The following is a 19,074-nucleotide window of genomic DNA, read 5'->3' as shown; positions in this document are numbered from 1 at the left end:
GGAAGGGAGGGTTCATTTTTCTTTTTTTGCAAGCTTGTTTCAAGTGTAAATTAAATCCTAACTATAGCACAAGGTGTTAGTGGTTAGCTTAGGGTATAACTACTTGAGGTTTCATTCTTTTGGAGCTCCATTCTTCATCATCATCTTCATCATATACTAACAAGCTTGGACTATGTATAAACTCTTTACTTGCTTATAGTTTTTAAGCATATTTCATAACTTGATCCTAATTGGGATTTAACTTTAATTGGTTAAAGATTAACAAGTTCAGTTGGTAATATATTCATGCTTCCGCTTTAATTTGATTCATAAAATGTTTTAAACATTATGGAACTTGTTAATCCCAGCACATACACAGCTGAAACTTGACATTGATGTTCACAAACAGACTAAAACTTGACAAATGTTGTCTACAATCTTTTAATATTAAACCTTGGTGGTCTTTCGCTAATAAACGTTTTCTGAAAATCGTTTCTTAAACATACTGTATTGTTTACTTAAAGCTGTAGATTCACTCAACATTATTGTTGACCCGTTTTGCGTGTTATTTCTCATGTATTAATTGCTTTCGCTGTAGATATTTGTTGTTATATATAGAAGTCAAGTCATGCGCTGAGACCAGAGTTAACATCGTCGTTGATGGATTTTGATGAGGTGTTATATAAAGTAAAGTCGTTTGTGAACAAAGAAAAAAATGATATTCCCTTCATTGAAAAATTAAACTTTTATCTTACCTTTCGAGACAATTTGACGATAAAATAAATACAACCAGCTTACATATATTACCACTTGGTGCCTTAAACTTTAACTTGCATAAGAACTAGACTTGGAATTTGGATTAAAAACATGTTGCATATGCATCCTAAATTCTAATATTCATTGATTTTGTCATTATCAAGGCGTGTACCGGTATGGTAAGTACTAACTGTTACTAATAGTTATCAAATGTATATGTGTGAAATTTTGGCTATAGAGGAAAAGTTATTCACTGCCCTTTTGTCACATGTAGCCAGTTTATAACACTCTGCAAGTACACAGACAGCACTTACATTACATTAAGATTTCAATGGTCTTTTATTGTTGCATACTTTGCACAAATGATAAGCTGAAAAGAAAACAAACAATTGCTGCAAATTGTAGTTATGCATTATGCACCTGTCAATAGAGGATCACTTGACTGCATATCTCTGCAAGGATGAAAAACATTAAAAGAAATATAAAAAATAACACGAGCTTGAAATTATGTAATCACACACATCTGTAATGTCGTTCAAGTACAGGTACACTCACAAGTCACAAGCAACAATAGATACATATTACATATCGAAATATATATATATATATATATATATATATATATATATATATATATATATATATATATATATATATATATATATATATATATATATATATATATATATATATATATATAGGGGCAGGATCAATGGGGAAGTAACCAATCGGGAGGAAGCGGATTTTTTTTTTTCGTTTTTTTTGAATTTTTTTTTTCCGGCATCAAGATCACACGAAAATATGAACATTTAGAAAAGACACTTCGTGATGAATGTTATTATTTAGGCGGGAAAACGATCGACAAAAATAACATTCAAGATAATATTGTTCGTGAAGAATATGAACGTTTTTTTTTTTTCATGTTTTGTGAAGTAAAATTTAGCCCGATTTAGAGTTTAGGGTTTAGGGTTTAGGGTTTGGTGTTTTGGGTTTATTCCATAAACCCAAAACCCTAAACCCTAAACTCTAAACCGTTCGTGTTAAAAACTCAATCTAAATCCTAAATCTAAACCCTAAATCTAAACCCTAAATTTCTAAACCCTAATATCTAAACCCTAATATCAAAACCCTAATATCTAAACCCCAATAGCTAAAACCTCAAAATACGCTCGAAAAATACGATAATTGTTATATATTACTTCTTCGAGCGTTTTTCCGCCAAAATAAAAACATTTATCACAAAGTGTCTCTACTAAATGTTCATATTTTCATCTCATCTATAATGTTCGTGAACAAAGTTTTTTCAAAAAACGAAAAAAAAAAAAGTTTTTGCTTCCCCCCGCTTCCCCCCGAATGGTTACTTCCCCCTCTCTCTCTCTCTCTCTCTCTCTATATATATATATATATATATATATATATATATATATATATATATATATAGAGAGAGAGAGAAATATAAATACATAATTGAATAAAGAAAATAATACATAACAAATTTTGACTAACTAAAAAATTTACTATTAGATTATTGTAGTCCCTAGCATCCTAGATAAACCTAAATGCTCTAAAGGACTGCTGACTCTATTTTATAGATTTGGGTCTCCATTGCCACTAACCTTAAGTACAATATGCATATATACAGATCACGCATACAAGCTTTTTTAATTAATTTGATACGGAAATGATATCCATCCGGTAGCAGTAACACATAGATAGTCAAAATTTGTATAATACAATCATTAATTTGGCACAAATGTAGTACTAATTAGATTCCAATGCAACAGTACCCTACTTAATTCATGGACACAATCAATACATCAAGTTAAATACACATAAATAAAGTGGCAATCAACCATGTCCCATCTGCAGATTATTAAAAATAACCAAATTTTGTTGTAGGCCTTACCTGTTACTATTATGTTTGAAGATTATGAGGGATACAGGTTGCTCCGGGGCGATATAGGACAATTGTTGCACTATGTATATGCATATAATGATGCTGCAAGAGAGTTATAATTAAATATTGATCAATAAGCATTCTATCGAATTATACACATGCTAAATGCTAAATACTTACTTCCCTAGGCATAAAAGTGAAAGTATCCATAACAAAGCATTTATCCAACTTGATTCCTTATAAGCTATCCACACCTAAAAACATATATCAATTACTTTTGTTATGATGATAAACCCAAAATAAGTACCTAATCCTTAAAATGTACCCAATGTTGGTTTTTTGGGATCTTTGTTTAAATACATCAAAACTGAGACACATTCACATATCCCTTAAAAGAGGTGCAAAATCTGATCAAAGCTAAAGTTCGTTTTGAATAGAATTGTACCGAAAATATCACAGCATGGATGTAGATATCAGTAAGAAAAGTCGACAAGCACCTGTTTGAAATTTGTTATTTGTAAATATCAGTTTAAAAATGAATATAAGAAAGAGAATAACATGAATTTATTAAAAATGTTGCAGAAATGCTCAAATTCCGATAATCATCATAAGATATAACAAGATGTATGGTAGTTGGTAGGAGATGGTGTTTATAGTGATATCTTTGAAGTTGTATCAAACAAATACATGAAAACCATTTGAGTATATGGAAATGTTTAACCATTTGATAAATTGTTAGTTCTATTTTGTACTTTTTGATTAAAATCTTTCGTGAACAACTAGTATGAAACTAAATCAATCACAATTAAAATCCATTTATTTAAAACTTAAAAACTGATTATTCCAAGTTTTAGTCAAAGCAGTTGAAAAATCAATTCTAAAACAAACACGCAAACACCACCATAAATAAATTTAGTGATTATCTAAAAATTAAAAAGAAAAATATTCACATACGGTGCGAATCCTTCTGCATATGAGTGAGATAAATCAACAATAACAGTGTAAATTAAAGCTGCAAGCATCAAGCAACCGAACGCAGAAAATATTACTTTTGCAGTTACAACAGAAATTCCCCTTCTGTGTTCATTGACATCCCTAAGCCAAATAATTTAACAAGAACATGAATTAAATATGCAATATAACATATGATTTCATGTGATACATTTGATCCTTGTGTCCTTGGAAATTTCTTACCTTTTCTTATTTCTCACCAACACGAAATATAACGGATTGTTGGAAAATTCTTCACGTGACAACTTGTAGAACTGCATAAGTATGTATCCACAAGTAGCAACACTGTACAAGTAAAAAAATGAATATAGCATCTAAATTGTTATAAGAAACGACCCATATGCACGCTGTGATTCATGGCGTTAGATTTGTGGTGGATGGTTCGTGTATGGATCAATGTTGCGATCCCAGATTTCGAGCATTGGTTGGAATGGGTTGCTTGGTTAGACAATTGGCAAGTCCATTCTACTTCGAAGGAGATGGTCTATACGATTGTGGCATGTATGTTTTGGCACCTTTGGAAATGGCGGAATGGCGTTATTTTCAACTCTAAAAAATTGAAAAAGGATTGCATCTTTGTCTCTATTCAATTGTATTCGTTTAATTGGTTTGTGAGTAGAGGAAAATCGAACATAAGTTGGAACGATTGGCTTATAAAGCCGTTGTAAGGATTGTAATCCTTCTAGCTCCTTGCTAGACGGTTGTGTTTAATTTTTTATAAAATTTTGCCGTTCCAAAAAAAAAAAATATCCACGCTGTGATTCTGATATGTATGTAATAAAAAGAACGAAAAATGATCTTGTATAATATAATATAATATAATATAATATAATATTGAGATTGAGATTACATCTAATCAACATATTGGCTAATACAAAATTAGTAAGTTAGAAAAAAGTAATATGAAAATGATTAAAAAATATATAATGTACTAATAAACACAGAGAAGATTAAATTACCTCCCAACCGCAGATATTAGAACAACTAAAACAAGTGTCTTGATCCAGCTTAATTCTTTGTAGAAACACCATGCCTAAAATTTACAAACCGAACATTTTATTGTTGATTCTAAAAGGTAAAAAGAGATAAACCATTTTATTGAATGTAAACAGATTATTTGTGGACAAAGACAAAATATGCACCACGATAATATTAGATCATTGTGCATCGAAACTTAAAAAGTAAATACAGAGTGTTTTAACAGTTTAAGCAAAGCCTTTTACAAAACATTATGCTCTATAACTGTATTTATTTTGTGTAACTTAAAAACTACAGTTAAGCATTGTTGTTCTAATTGGCAGATAAACAACAAATAAGTTAGCTTCATAATTCATACCCCTATAACAACAATATTTATGGAAAAGTCTGCCAACAAACCTATTGCCCACCTGCAAATAAATGGACACAAAAATCATAAAACATGAATTGCTACATCTGGATTTAGTTACATAACATAAGCTTAATCACAACTGATTTGATTACCTGGCGCGAAAGTCAAAGAAAGAAGCCACGCCACCAATCTCAACTACATAAACAAAGGCTGCTATCATTAAGCACATCAACACGATCAACAACGTCCTAACTGCAACCCCCACAGATAATGCTGTTGCCGCCATTGTTTGTTTCGACCCCAACTTTAAAAAATGTTTGCGATATATATAAAAAACGAAATGAATATTCAACAAGAACTTCAAATCGAAATTTGACAGTTGCGTATTATCTAGTACGTTGACATTTTTGGATATCAAAATGGACCACTAAGTATAGTTTAAATCTAGACGCCATCTCATTATTTGAGATGAAAAAGGTTAGATCGGCGGGGAACCTTTAACCCCGTGCACCCTTTGGATGCCAACTGCCTACCGGGTCGTGTGCAGTCCCAGGCAAGTGTGGTCGGAACCAACCCCTGTTCCAGCGCCAAGCACAAATGGTGGCCGATTCAAGAATCGAACCTTCGCCTTATTTGAGATGAACAGCCATTTGACTTGGTCAACTAGACGTTTGCGGGGCACCCTGGCCACCCAGGCTATGCCCGGATGGTTAGACGCCATCTCATTATTACTTATTGTTGGATAAATTATTGGTGCTAAAATAGTAAAATCAATAGAGAAAATATTCTCATGTCCGCTTCCACACTCAAACATTAGACCACTTGTATCGGGCCGTTGATACGGTTGAGAAGCAAGCTCGTTCACCGAAAATCCCCAAAGTTCTAAACTTCACAAATATGTTTCTCACAGACACCGAGTTTATTCGCCGACCCACCAAGAAACGCCTTCCTCCGGTGTAACAGGGCGGCACTCCAAGGCGTTTCTGTCAGTTCGAAAGAGACGAGGGAAGCAATGGACGTTTGTGACACGTGGCGCGTGATGATTCGTTGATGTTTTTTTGACCGTTTGAGGATATAACCGTTGGGAAAAAAAAATCTATATTAAATATATCTATTTATACCTACAATTTCCAAACCAAAATACACACAACTTCAACTTTAAACACTCAATACTTCAACTTTAAAAAAAAAAAAAAAAAAAAAAATGTCTAACACTCCAAACACTCCACGAAATGAAGATGGCGACTTCGACAATACCCGTCCGATATCAAATCTATTGGTTTTCGGGAGTTCAAATACTCCCGGATCATCAACCCGACCTATTCATACACCTAGTCCACAAAATTTTGCCAACGTTACTCGATATTTGTTCTGGTTGTCTCAACCGTTGCCGCCGTTAACTTATGAACACCAATATCTAACACTGGGACTTTTATAAACAAAAAAATAAAACAGCGAATCACCTCCCATTATAGATTGCATGGACGTATACTTTTTCTCACTTCCTTTTTTTACTTTTTTGAATTTCTTAATTTTTTTAACGTTTAATTAATAGACCGTTAAGCGTTATTTTTAGCGTACAATTAACCGATCAAAATCACCCCACAGCGAATCACAGTTTTTATCCTCTACATAATCAATGCCGTCCTACTAATTTAAAAGTCATGTTCAACACATAAAAAATAGGCCTTTATAAACGTTAAAATTTTTAATATGTATAAAAAAATTAATATTACTAAAAAACTATTAATAATAGAATATAAAAGGTTCTCAAGAAAAATGCATTAAGGTATTTTATTCCAAAATACTTATCATCTCATTATACTTAAAGTATTCTTAAATAAAACTGTTCTCCTATTATTTTTGGGAAGAAATCTATATATTCTAATAAGGGAGTTGATCCGTACACCACCTTGTTTTTGCCATACACCACTAAAAAAATTATTTAGACAGTTTTACCCTTCTTTTGAGAAGTTAAGGGGAGTTGGTGGTGAACAAAAGGAAGGTAAAAATGTTCAAAAAATTTATTTAGTGGTGTATGGCAAAATAGAGGTGGTGTACGGATCACCTCTCAAAAAAATAAACCTCTAAAATGATGACTTCATCATTAAGCTAAATTACCCTTTACTTTTCATAATGATGATGTCATAATTATATATTAATTTAATTAAAAATTAATACAAAATCTTTTATAAAAGGAAATATTAATCTCTCCTAAATGGTAATTTTATTTTTCTAAAAAAATTAAAAGGCATTTATTATTATTATTATTATTATTATTAATTATTATTATTATTAAAAATATAAATATAAATATTCAACTTTGAGCGAACTTTATGTTTTTAAAATCAACGACAAGTTTTTAGTTGGAATCCGTGGTTCCACCGGGTAATAAATTAAATGACTTTAACATTTACATTCACTTAATATTTCAAACATATCATTAAACTATTTCGTTTAAACAAGTCCGTATTTCCACGGGTCATTTCACTACTTGTTAATAAACTCTTTATAGCCTATACTCTTTAGTACGTAGGTCGTTCTCAATAGCTATCGTTCTCAACAACTTCACTTTTGATTTTTTTTTTCTAATTTACTGTAGAAGCCACGTTTATTTCAATAGTCAACAATACCCGATAAATAACGATTAAAGTGTTATAATAATAATAATAATATAGATATGGATAGTCAATTTTGGTGTATACATATAGTCAATTTTGGTACACAAAGTATGTATTTTTATATTGAGATTTTAGGCTATAAATACTCATGAATGCAAGCATTAAACTTGCACCATTTCTCACACTTACAAAGTGTTTCTTTCTTTCTCTCCATTATCATCTTTGTTCTTACACTTCATTATTAGTATTCTAAATCAAGAATCAAATCACTAAAGGTAGTTATAAGCCTACTGAATTATAACATCAAGAATCAAACCACTAAAGGTAGTTATAAGCCTACTGAATTATAACATCAAGAATCAAACCACTAAAGGTAGTTATAAGCCTACTGAATTATAACACGTTATCAGCACGATAATCTTAATACTAAATATGGTTGGCTCTGCCACCAAAATGATATATGGTCGGTTATACCACCAAAATGATATATGGTCGGTTATACCACCAAAATGATATATGGTCGGTTATACCACCAGAATGATATAGGTCGGTTATACCACCTGAAAAAAATATATGGTCGACACTGTCGCCAAATTTTCATTTATGTTTACTAATATTTATATTTTTGTTATATAACATTTATTTATGATTGCTTACACATGGTCGACACTGTCACCTACTTATCATTTATGTTATATTAAATTTATGTTTAATGTTTATATACTTATGAATATAAATTGACTCTAATTTATCATGATGTTTGTTTTAATTTTTGATAATAGAAAATGTCGAATCTGGAAAAGCTTAAATTTACTCCTTTAGAATCAACTGGAAACAACTACATGCCATGGGTTATAAAAGTAAAAATGCATCTTAAATCAATGGGCATTCTTGAAACCATAAATGAAAACAACACTTGTTCTGAAAAAGAACAAGCTACGGCATGTTGCTTTATTCATCAACATATTGATGAATGCTTACAAAATAATTATGTGACTGTAGAAGATCCCCATGTTTTATGGGAAGGTCTCAAAAGCAGATTCAATAATCAAAGAGAAATTTTACTTCCAGCTGCAATGGAACAATGGAGAACATTAAGGTTCCAAGACTTTAAGAAAGTAAATGAATACAGCTCAGCTCTGTATAATACATGTTCACAACTTAAATTCTGTGGACATGAAATTAGTGATGCAGACATGATGGAGAAAACTTTCTCCACAATGAATGCTGCAAACATCACAGTGCAAAGAAATTTGAGAATGCTAAAGTTCAAAACATATCCTGAACTTAATTCATATCTCTTAGTTGCAGAGCAAAATGATGAGCTATTAATGAAAAATCAGCAATCCCGTCCTACTGGTACACTTGCAATCCCTGAAGCAAATACTGCAAATAATTATAAACAGGGACAAGGACGCGGGCAAGGTCGTGGTTATAATAACCATCACCATCATCATGCCAAAAGCCATAACTATGGTAGAAACCATCCTTATGGTAATGGTAATGGGCGTGGACGTGGTCGTGGTCGTGGCCGTGGTGGTCAAAGAAATAGTAATCCACGAAAATATAAATATCAACCACAAAACAAGCCCATTAAACAAGATGTTGAAGAAAATTCTTCTAAAAATTCTGAAGAATCTTGCTACAGATGTGGTAGAATGGGCCACTGGGCTAATACTTGCCGAACATCTAAACATCTTGTTAAGATGTATCAGGATTCGCTGAAAGGTAAAGAAAAGGAAGTAAATTTTGTGGATAATATTGATCCAACAGTCACTGAGAAACCATCTGATTTATATGAAGATTTCTTGAATGTTTAAGTTGTGTGTCTTTTGAAAAATAAACGATTTAATATCGTCTGTCTTTGTCATTATGTTTGCTAAATGTTTCAGTACTATCTATTTGCGTTTAAAATATTGTGTAATATTAATGTACTCACTATTTATTTCTTATATATGAAGTTCAATATGAATTTTGCTGGAATACAACATCAATCAAGTGGTGGAGATCTCTGTATAGCAGACAGTGGAACTACACACACTATACTTAAATCCGAGAAATATTTTATTGATCTAAAACCAACGGAAGGAACTATACATACAATATCAGGACCTGCTAACTTGATAAAAGGGATAGGAAAGGCAAATTTCATACTACCAAATGGTACAAAATTTTTAATAAATGATGCCTTATTTTCTCCCAAGTCAAGCAGAAATTTATTGAGTTTCTCCGACATATACCTTAACGGGTATGATTATCAGTCAGTGACAACAGAAAATGAGAAATATTTAAGTATCACTGACAAGAGTCATGTGGTTGAAAAACTGCCAAGACTTAGTTCTGGATTACATTATACACATATAAATGTACCAGAAATACATATGGTAGTTAACGAAAAATATATTGATCCTGGTGTATTCAGTTTATGGCATAACAGATTAGGCCATCCAGGATCAACAATGATGAAAAGGATTATTGAATGTACTCATGGACATCCACTAAAGGATAGAAAAATCCATCATGATACAATGGTTCCATGTACATCTTGCTCTCTTGGAAAATTGATAACTAGACCCTCACCACTTAAGGTTGAGAAAGAATCACCAATGTTTCTTGAAAGAATTCAAGGTGATATATGTGGACCAATTCATCCACCATGTGGACCATTTAGATATTTCATGGTTCTAATAGACGCATCTAGCAGATGGTCTCATGTTTGTCTGTTATCAAGCCGTAATGTGGCATTTGCAAAATTTCTTGCCCAAATTATTAAATTGAGAGCTCATTTTCCTGATTACACCATTAAAAGGGTGAGACTTGATAATGCTGGTGAATTTACATCTCAAGCATTTAATGACTATTGCATGTCTATAGGAATTGTTGTTGAACATTCTGTTGCTCATGTGCATACACAAAATGGTTTAGCCGAGTCATTGATTAAACGTTTACAGTTAATCGCTAGACCATTGATAATGAGAACAAAACTCCCTGTATCTATATGGGGTCATGCAATTTTACATGCTGCTGCATTGATTCGCATCAGACCAAGTGCAAGTCATAAATATTCCCCCCTACAACTTGCTTTTGGTCAAGAGCCAAATATTTCCCATCTTAGAACATTTGGTTGTGCAGTGTATGTTCCAATTGCGACACCACAACGTACAAAAATGGGTCCTCAAAGGAGGTTGGGAATATATGTTGGATATGAAACATCTTCAATATTAAGGTATATTGAACCTATGACAGGTGACGTTTTTACAGCACGTTTTGCTGATTGTCATTTTAATGAAACATTGTTCCCTAGATTAGGGGGAGAAATGAAAAATAAAGAAAATGATGTTTCATGGTGTGAACCTCAATTAAAGTATCTTGATCCTCGCACAAAAGAATGCGAGACAGAAGTTCAAAAGATAATGCATATACAAGAACTTGCAAATCAATTGCCTGATGCATTTACAGATACAAAAACGGTGACAAAATCATATATACCAGCAGTAAATACTCCAGCTCGAATTGAAATTCCAAAAGCTGGCGATAACGTCACTCATGAATCTTTGCCACGTCAGAAACGTGGAAGACCAATCGGTTCAAAGGATAAAAATCCTCGAAAAAGAAAATCAGCTGATAATGAAGTAAAAGAAAGTGTTCAAGAAGAACCACAAATCAGTACTCCTACTGCAGAGGAGATTGATGATGTCAATACAGAAATTGCAATCAATTATGCATATTCAAAAATATTATGGAACCGAAATGAAATGAAAAATCTTGATGAGAAATTTTCATTTAATGTTGCATATGACATCATGAATAATGATGATGATCCAGAACCAACATCTATGGTTGAATGTCAAAATAGACATGATTGGGCTCAATGGAAAGAAGCAATACGAGCTGAATTAGAATCACTCAATAAAAGAAAAGTTTTCGGATCCATCATTCTCACTCCTAAAGATGTGAAACCTGTAGGATACAGATGGATTTTTGTCCGAAAAAGAAATGAGAAAAATGAAGTTACAAGGTATAAAGCTAGACTTGTAGCTCAAGGTTTTTCTCAAAGACCGGGAATTGATTATGAAGAAACTTATTCTCCTGTTATGGATGCAATTACTTTTAGGTACTTAATCAGTCTGGCAGTTTCTAAAAATTTAGAAATGCATCTCATGGATGTTGTGACTGCTTATCTATATGGATCACTTGATAGTGATATATATATGAAGATACCTGAAGGATTTAAGGTACCAGAAGCATCAAATGCAAAACCCAAAGAAATGTATTCGATTAAATTACAAAGATCTTTATATGGGTTAAAACAATCGGGACGTATGTGGTATAACCGATTAAGTGATTACTTGATAAGCAAAGGGTATACAAATAATCTTACTTGCCCTTGTGTTTTCATTAAGAAAACAACATCCGGATATGTGATCATAGCTGTTTATGTTGATGATCTTAACATCATAGGTACAAATAAAGAGATCCATGAAGCCATTCAACTTCTAAAGAAAGAATTTGAAATGAAAGATCTCGGAAAAACCAAGTATTGCCTTGGTTTACAAATTGAGCATATGCCTAATGGTTTACTTGTACATCAAACAACATATACTGAAAAGATTTTGAAACGTTTCAATATGGACAAGGCAAAACCATTAAGTACTCCTATGGTTGTTAGATCACTCAATGTTGAAGCTGATCCATTTCGTCCATGTGAAGATCAAGAAGACATTCTTGGACCAGAAGTACCATATCTTAGTGCAATTGGAGCTCTTATGTATCTTACAAATTGTACAAGACCTGACATTTCTTTTGCAGTTAATTTGTTGGCAAGGTTCAGCTCTGCTCCTACCAAAAGACACTGGAATGGGATCAAACACATATTTCGATACCTTCGAGGAACTACTGATTTAGGATTATTTTATTCTAACGAATCAAAACAAGATTTGGTTGGTTATGCAGATGCAGGTTATTTATCTGATCCACATAAAGCTAAATCTCAAACTGGATATGTATTCCTAAATGGAGGTACTGCAATATCATGGCGTTCTCAAAAACAAACACTTGTTGCTACATCGTCAAATCATGCCGAAGTGATTGCATTACATGAAGCTACTCGAGAATGTTTTTGGTTGAGATCAATGACACAACTCATTACTGATTCTTGTGGACTAGAACGCGATAAAAGTCCAACAACTATCTATGAAGATAATGCAGCTTGCATAGCACAGATGAAAGAAGGGTATATCAAAAGTGACCGAACAAAACACATACCACCTAGATTCTTCTCATACACTCAAAATCTCATTAAGGACAACCAGATTGAAATGAGATATGTGCAATCTAGCAAAAACTCTGCTGATCTTTTCACGAAAGCACTTCCAACTGCTATTTTCAGAACACACGTTCATAACATTGGCATGAGACATGTTCAAAAGATGTAACAGCTGAAGCGATGTCTACTTGAGGGGGAGTCAACTCCATGCTGCACTCTTTTTCCCTTAGCTAAAGTTTTTTCCCACTGGGTTTTCTTTAGCAAGGTTTTTAACGAGGCAGTAATTTATAGTTGATCTTCAACAAAATAAAATTGCTATCCAAGGGGGAGTGTTATAATAATAATAATAATATAGATATGGATAGTCAATTTTGGTGTATACATATAGTCAATTTTGGTACACAAAGTATGTATTTTTATATTGAGATTTTAGGCTATAAATACTCATGAATGCAAGCATTAAACTTGCACCATTTCTCACACTTACAAAGTGTTTCTTTCTTTCTCTCCATTATCATCTTTGTTCTTACACTTCATTATTAGTATTCTAAATCAAGAATCAAATCACTAAAGGTAGTTATAAGCCTACTGAATTATAACATCAAGAATCAAACCACTAAAGGTAGTTATAAGCCTACTGAATTATAACATCAAGAATCAAACCACTAAAGGTAGTTATAAGCCTACTGAATTATAACATAAAGGTTTTTCAAAATCTTTGACGAAATTTACACATACCTGTTTTTTGGGCATGATCTTTGACTTGGTCTCACCAACTTTTTATAAGTTGCACAAAAATGTTTTAGTATTTAAAATGTTTTAGTATTGATGTATTTTTTTCATACCACCAAAAAAATAATATTAGGGTCTTTCAAAGTTTTAGCCCTCGTAAAATTATGGACCCAGTTGAATTACCTATCTTGTACACCTTCATTCCTTCAAAGTCATCTTTAATTATTACGGGGTATATTATAATTATAATAAATAAATAAAAGGCAAAAGCAAATTTAGAATACATATGGATTCACATATTTTACTATTACCGCAACTCCTTGCAATAGTCCATCTCGAGGAAGTACAAGCGCGCCAGCTTAAAAAACAATCGACATTCAAGAAAATTGAGGAAAAAAGCGCGAAAACTCATGTTTCTATTGTGGTGTTCTCTTGTTTGTCATCGAGTTGCTAGCAGACGAATGTTGTGATGATCAATAATGAGGATACCGAATCAATATTTTTTTGTTACTGTCTGCTTTTCCAAAAAAAAAAATATATATTTTTTTGTTACTAATTGTCATACAATAATTAGAACAACCTCATATACCAATAAACGCGCTCATGGGAACAAATGCTCACCATATCATGAGGGTAATTGGTCATGTGAATAATCAGAACAAACACATGACAAAAGATAATTTGATTGTTGGATTTTAATGTATGTTTTAGTTTTAAGGTTTGGTTTTGGGATGATAGAAATAGGGTTATAATGTGTGGAAAGCAAGTGAGCTACATGACAAAAAATAGGTAAATCCGGATTTACAGTGTTTGGCACTTATCAAAATATAATAAAACTCAACGTTCGTTAGTGACAAAGATCACTGAAGAAACAAGTGCAAACCACAGGGACCTCCTTGACAAAAACGCACAGCAAACATTTATGTAATCTGAAACAAACCACGGAGACCATCCATAGATTTTTGTTAAAAAAGTTTGTGCAGTGACCATGCATTATTGTATACGGTTGTAAACTGTGTTTTGAATTGGAAAGCGTATTATTTCTTGATGATCATTAACAGTACATACAAGCATATATAAAGACAATAACCCTACAAATATAAGGTGGGCTGAGCCCAATACTAAATGGGACATGGGCTTACAAGGTCCACAAATATAACTAGTCTAACATCCCCCGCAGTTGGAGCGGGAGTGCTTCGGACGCTCAAACTGGATCGAAAATCGTCAAACAAGGCATACGGCAGTCCTTTGGTGAAGATGTCCGCAAACTGGTATCTGGACGGAACATGTAGAACGCGGACCTGTCCCTGAGCAACCAAGTCTATAACAAAGTGAATGTCAATCTCAATATGCTTGGTTCATTGATGCTGAACCGGGTTAGATGCAAGATAAACAGAACTGACATTATCACAATATACGAGTGTAGCTGAAGAGAGAGGGCAATGCAACTCGCGAAGTAAGTTACAGATCCAACAAGTCTCTGCAACGGCATTTGCAACACCGCGATATTCTGCCTCGGCACGGGAGCGAGAAGGTGTGAGCTGACGCTTAGACGACCAGGACAGGAGGTTGTTGCCAAAAAAATGCAATAGCTGGATGTGGAGCGTCTGGTAGTGGGGCAACCAGCCCAGTCAGCGTCAGAGTAAGCGACCAATGTAGTAGGAGAAGATGCATAGAGCTGTAGACCAAGATCGGTAGTGCCCTGAATATAGCGAATGATCCGTTTGAGGGCATGCATATGTTGCTCGCGAGGATCAGGCATGAAGAGGCAAATCCGTTGTACAGCGTAAGAGATGTCAGGACGAGCAAAAGTGAGATACTGTAAAGCTCCTACAAGGCTGCGGTACAGAGTCGGGTCTTTCACAGCAGGGCCGTGACTGGTAAGTTTGGCACCTGGTTCAACCGGGGTCCTGCAGGGATGACATGTGGGCATACCCGCCCGCTCAATAATCTCGGTAGCGTACTGTTTCTGAGATAAGAACATTCCAGATGCAGTACGAGTCGCGGTAATACCAAGAAAGTAGTTCAAAGGGCCCAAATCTGTCATAGCAAATTCCTTATGCAAGGAAGTGATGATCCGCTGTAATAAACCTGTGGAAGAAGTAGTCAATACAATGTCATCAACATACAAAAGCAGGTATGCTGTATCAGATTCCTGGCGGTAAATGAAAAGAGATGTGTCACAACGGCTTTGGTGAAAGCCAATTCGCAGAGCATAACCGGAAAACCGCTGAAACCATGCGCGAGGGGGCTGCTTAAGGCCGTATAATGATTTATGCAACAAGCAGACATGATTCGGGTACCGAGGATCGCGAAACCCGGGAGGCTGGTGCATATAGACAGTCTCAAAAATCTCTCCATGTAGAAAGGCGTTCTTGACATCTAGCTGGTGGACAGGCCAGTGTCTAGAAATTGCCAAACTAAGAATCGTACGTATGGATGCCGGTTTAACAACCGGACTAAAAGTCTCATCACAGTCAATGCCAACCTGCTGGCTTCGACCGTTAGCAACGAGTCGAGCCTTATACCTGCTCAAATTACCTTCTGCATTATACTTGTGCTTGAATAGCCACATGGAGCGAACTATATTCGTGTCCGAAGGGCGAGGCACAAGATTCCAAGTACTGTTGTTAATTAAAGCATTATATTCATCAGTCATAGCTTGTTTCCAGTTAGGGTCGTGAAGGGCTTCTGGGTAAGTGCGGGGAATGGGAGATATGGTGGTTGTGTGAAGGTTGAGACGTTGAACCGGCTTGGTGGTACCAAGGCGGGTGCGGGTGATCATAGGGTGAGTGGAGATGTAGCCTCATTAGGAGGAGGCTGTGTCTCTGGAATAGGATGCGGTGGAGGAGTGGGGTCGGTAGCCTCGATAGGAGGAGGCTGTATCTCCAGAATTGGATTAGGTGGAGGTGTGGTGCCGGTAGCCTCAGTAGGAGGAGGCTGTGTCTCCAGAATTGGATTAGGTGGAGGTATGGTGCCGGTAGCCTCAGTAGGAGGAGGCTGTGTCTCTGGTGGTAGATGAAATGTTCGGGATAAGATATTTGGAGGAGGGTCCAGAAAGTCATAGGATGGTGGTTGAGTGGGTGTCATGGAACCGAATGGGAAGCAGGTCTCGTCGAATGTGACATGTCGAGAGGGGATGATTTTGTTAGTGGTAAGATCCAGACAGTGGTAACCCCGATGATTGGAGGGGTACCCAAGAAAAATACATGGAGTGGAGCAAGGAGCAAGTTTGTGTGTGGTGGGAAGGTGAGGGTAACAGAGGCAACCGAAGACTCGGAGAGTGACATAGTTAGGTTTTTGTTTATAGAGACGGAAATGTGGGATGTCATGATTGATGGCGGAAGAGGGAAGAATGTTAAGTAGGTAGGCTGCCATGTGGAGAGCTTCCACCCAGTAAGTGGGTGGGAGATGAGCTTGAAAGAGTAGAGTGCGAATTAGATTGTTAATGGTGCAGAGTGTGACGACCCGAGAATTTCCGACCAAATTTAAACTTAATCTTTATATGATTTCGATATGATAAGCAAAGTATGTATTGTCGAGTCTTGAAAATTTTGGAACTACGTTCATATATTCATTTACCCTTTGACTATTCCCGACGATTCACGATCAATAGTGTGTAAATAAATATGTATGTATGTATATGTATATATATATATATATGAATGTAAATATATATATGATAAATGAGGAATAATAAAATATAATTTAAACATAAGAAATAAACACATAAAATTAGATACAAAATAATTAAGTTATAATTTAAAATGAAGCTATATATATATGAATTCTGTAAATAATTATCACAATATGTATATTGAAATATATATATATATATATATATATATATATATATATATATATATATATATATATATATATATATATATATATATATATAAGATATGAATATTATAAGTATTGTATATATATTATATAATTATTAAATATTACATAATTAGTAATATATAATATTAATGTATTAAATTACAAATTTATCTATAGTTGTTATATTAATGTCATTACATTCATTATTATTATTAAGGTTAATATTAAAATTTATATTTGTATCATTATAAGTAGTGTTATTAATAACATTATTAATAATGTTATTACTATCATTTTTTTATTATTATTATCATTATTGTTATTAACAATATTATTATTTATCACTTATTATTACTAGTTGTTTATTAATAAAGATATTATTAACAATATTAACATTAGTATTATTAATAAAATTAACATAGTTATATATTTGTTATATATATCAAAATTTAAGAAATTATATGTATATATATATATATATATATAAACAAGATATATATATATATATATATATATATATATATATATACATACATACATACATAAACACATACAAAATACAGAATTATATATGCAAAAACATATACAAATTTAGATATATATATATAAAAAATACGGTTAGTTATATAATATATATAAATAAGTAATTTAGATCATAGGATCCAAAAATTAGTCTCCTATCCCAATCAAATACTGTAACTAATTTTTGTTTATATCCCTAAAAACGTTTTCCATATCAATCGATCGTACAAATCAAGGAAAATTATAACCAGTTTTATTTTTTTATTATTTCTGATTGAATGGACTGTAAAAATTGATTGGCTATATAAGTAATAGAATTACACACTTAAATGGATTAAGTCTTTCTGTTATACATTATCATTATCTATTAAAAACCTTTACAGCAATTATTCAATCGATTTTAAACTTAAAAATCGAAGAAACAACAGGTACTGCCCTGTTCTTGAGTTGATTTTCCAAAAGCTCAATTTCTTAACAAATTTCAAAATCCATAAATGCAGAAATGTTAGAAATCTAATACTTAAACTATCTGGAGAATCTCAGGTCTTAATTTTTCCTATCGAGTCTCAATTTTCGAGTCAAACTTAATCCTTAAAAAGTCAAAAGTCGTGTTCTTGGCAAAATTCGAAATCAATTTAATGTTTTGAGTTAAATTAAGGATCCAGATAGTTTATAGGAGGGATTTTAAACATATTTCATGTTGTGATTTTTTATCTAAAACGGTCTTTAGTTCAAAATCAAGTTTGAAGCTCATCATGTTCATCGAGTTGCTGCAACTGCTTATTCTTTTCTTTTAATTTTTTTTCTGTCAATTAAAATACCACGAGCATGTGTATTCTGTTTCGTTTATAAAGTCTAAAACAAACAAATTATAGTTATGTTAGGATTTTGTGAATCCCTGGTCGACTGAAAATTTATGAAGAAGAAGATGAATTAATTAAAAGGGAATACGGGTTATGTATTTTTGGAAATGGGTTTATATCATAAAAAGAAAAACGGACGAGTGGTTAGAGGGTGATGTTTGGGAACCAGAGGTCTAGGGTTCGATCCTGGTTTCTGTCAAAAAATTTTTTTTTGGAAAAGCTTCTTGAGGTAGTTTCATTATTAAGATTATTATTATTATTTTCATTAT

At 33.3% G+C, this 19,074-nt stretch overlaps 1 protein-coding gene across 1 annotated transcript; it reads right to left on the bottom strand.

The window, feature by feature from the left end:
- Nucleotides 1-716: 716 nt before the first annotated feature.
- LOC139859328 (uncharacterized) lies at nucleotides 717-5,282 on the bottom strand. Its single transcript, XM_071848124.1, has 9 exons — nucleotides 5,126-5,282; nucleotides 4,980-5,031; nucleotides 4,603-4,676; nucleotides 3,827-3,928; nucleotides 3,587-3,727; nucleotides 3,078-3,129; nucleotides 2,813-2,886; nucleotides 2,642-2,734; nucleotides 717-1,187 (listed from the first exon to the last, which is right to left on the bottom strand). The coding sequence occupies exons 1-9, from the start codon at nucleotides 5,257-5,259 to the stop codon at nucleotides 1,148-1,150; spliced, it is 762 nt and encodes a 253-aa protein (XP_071704225.1). The 5' UTR covers nucleotides 5,260-5,282; the 3' UTR covers nucleotides 717-1,147.
- Between the last annotated feature and the right edge of the window lie 13,792 nt (nucleotides 5,283-19,074).

The sequence above is a fragment of the Rutidosis leptorrhynchoides genome, chromosome 1 (assembly GCF_046630445.1).
Source record: "Rutidosis leptorrhynchoides isolate AG116_Rl617_1_P2 chromosome 1, CSIRO_AGI_Rlap_v1, whole genome shotgun sequence".
NCBI lineage: Eukaryota > Viridiplantae > Streptophyta > Magnoliopsida > Asterales > Asteraceae > Rutidosis > Rutidosis leptorrhynchoides.
This window is presented reverse-complemented; position numbering and strand designations above follow the sequence as displayed.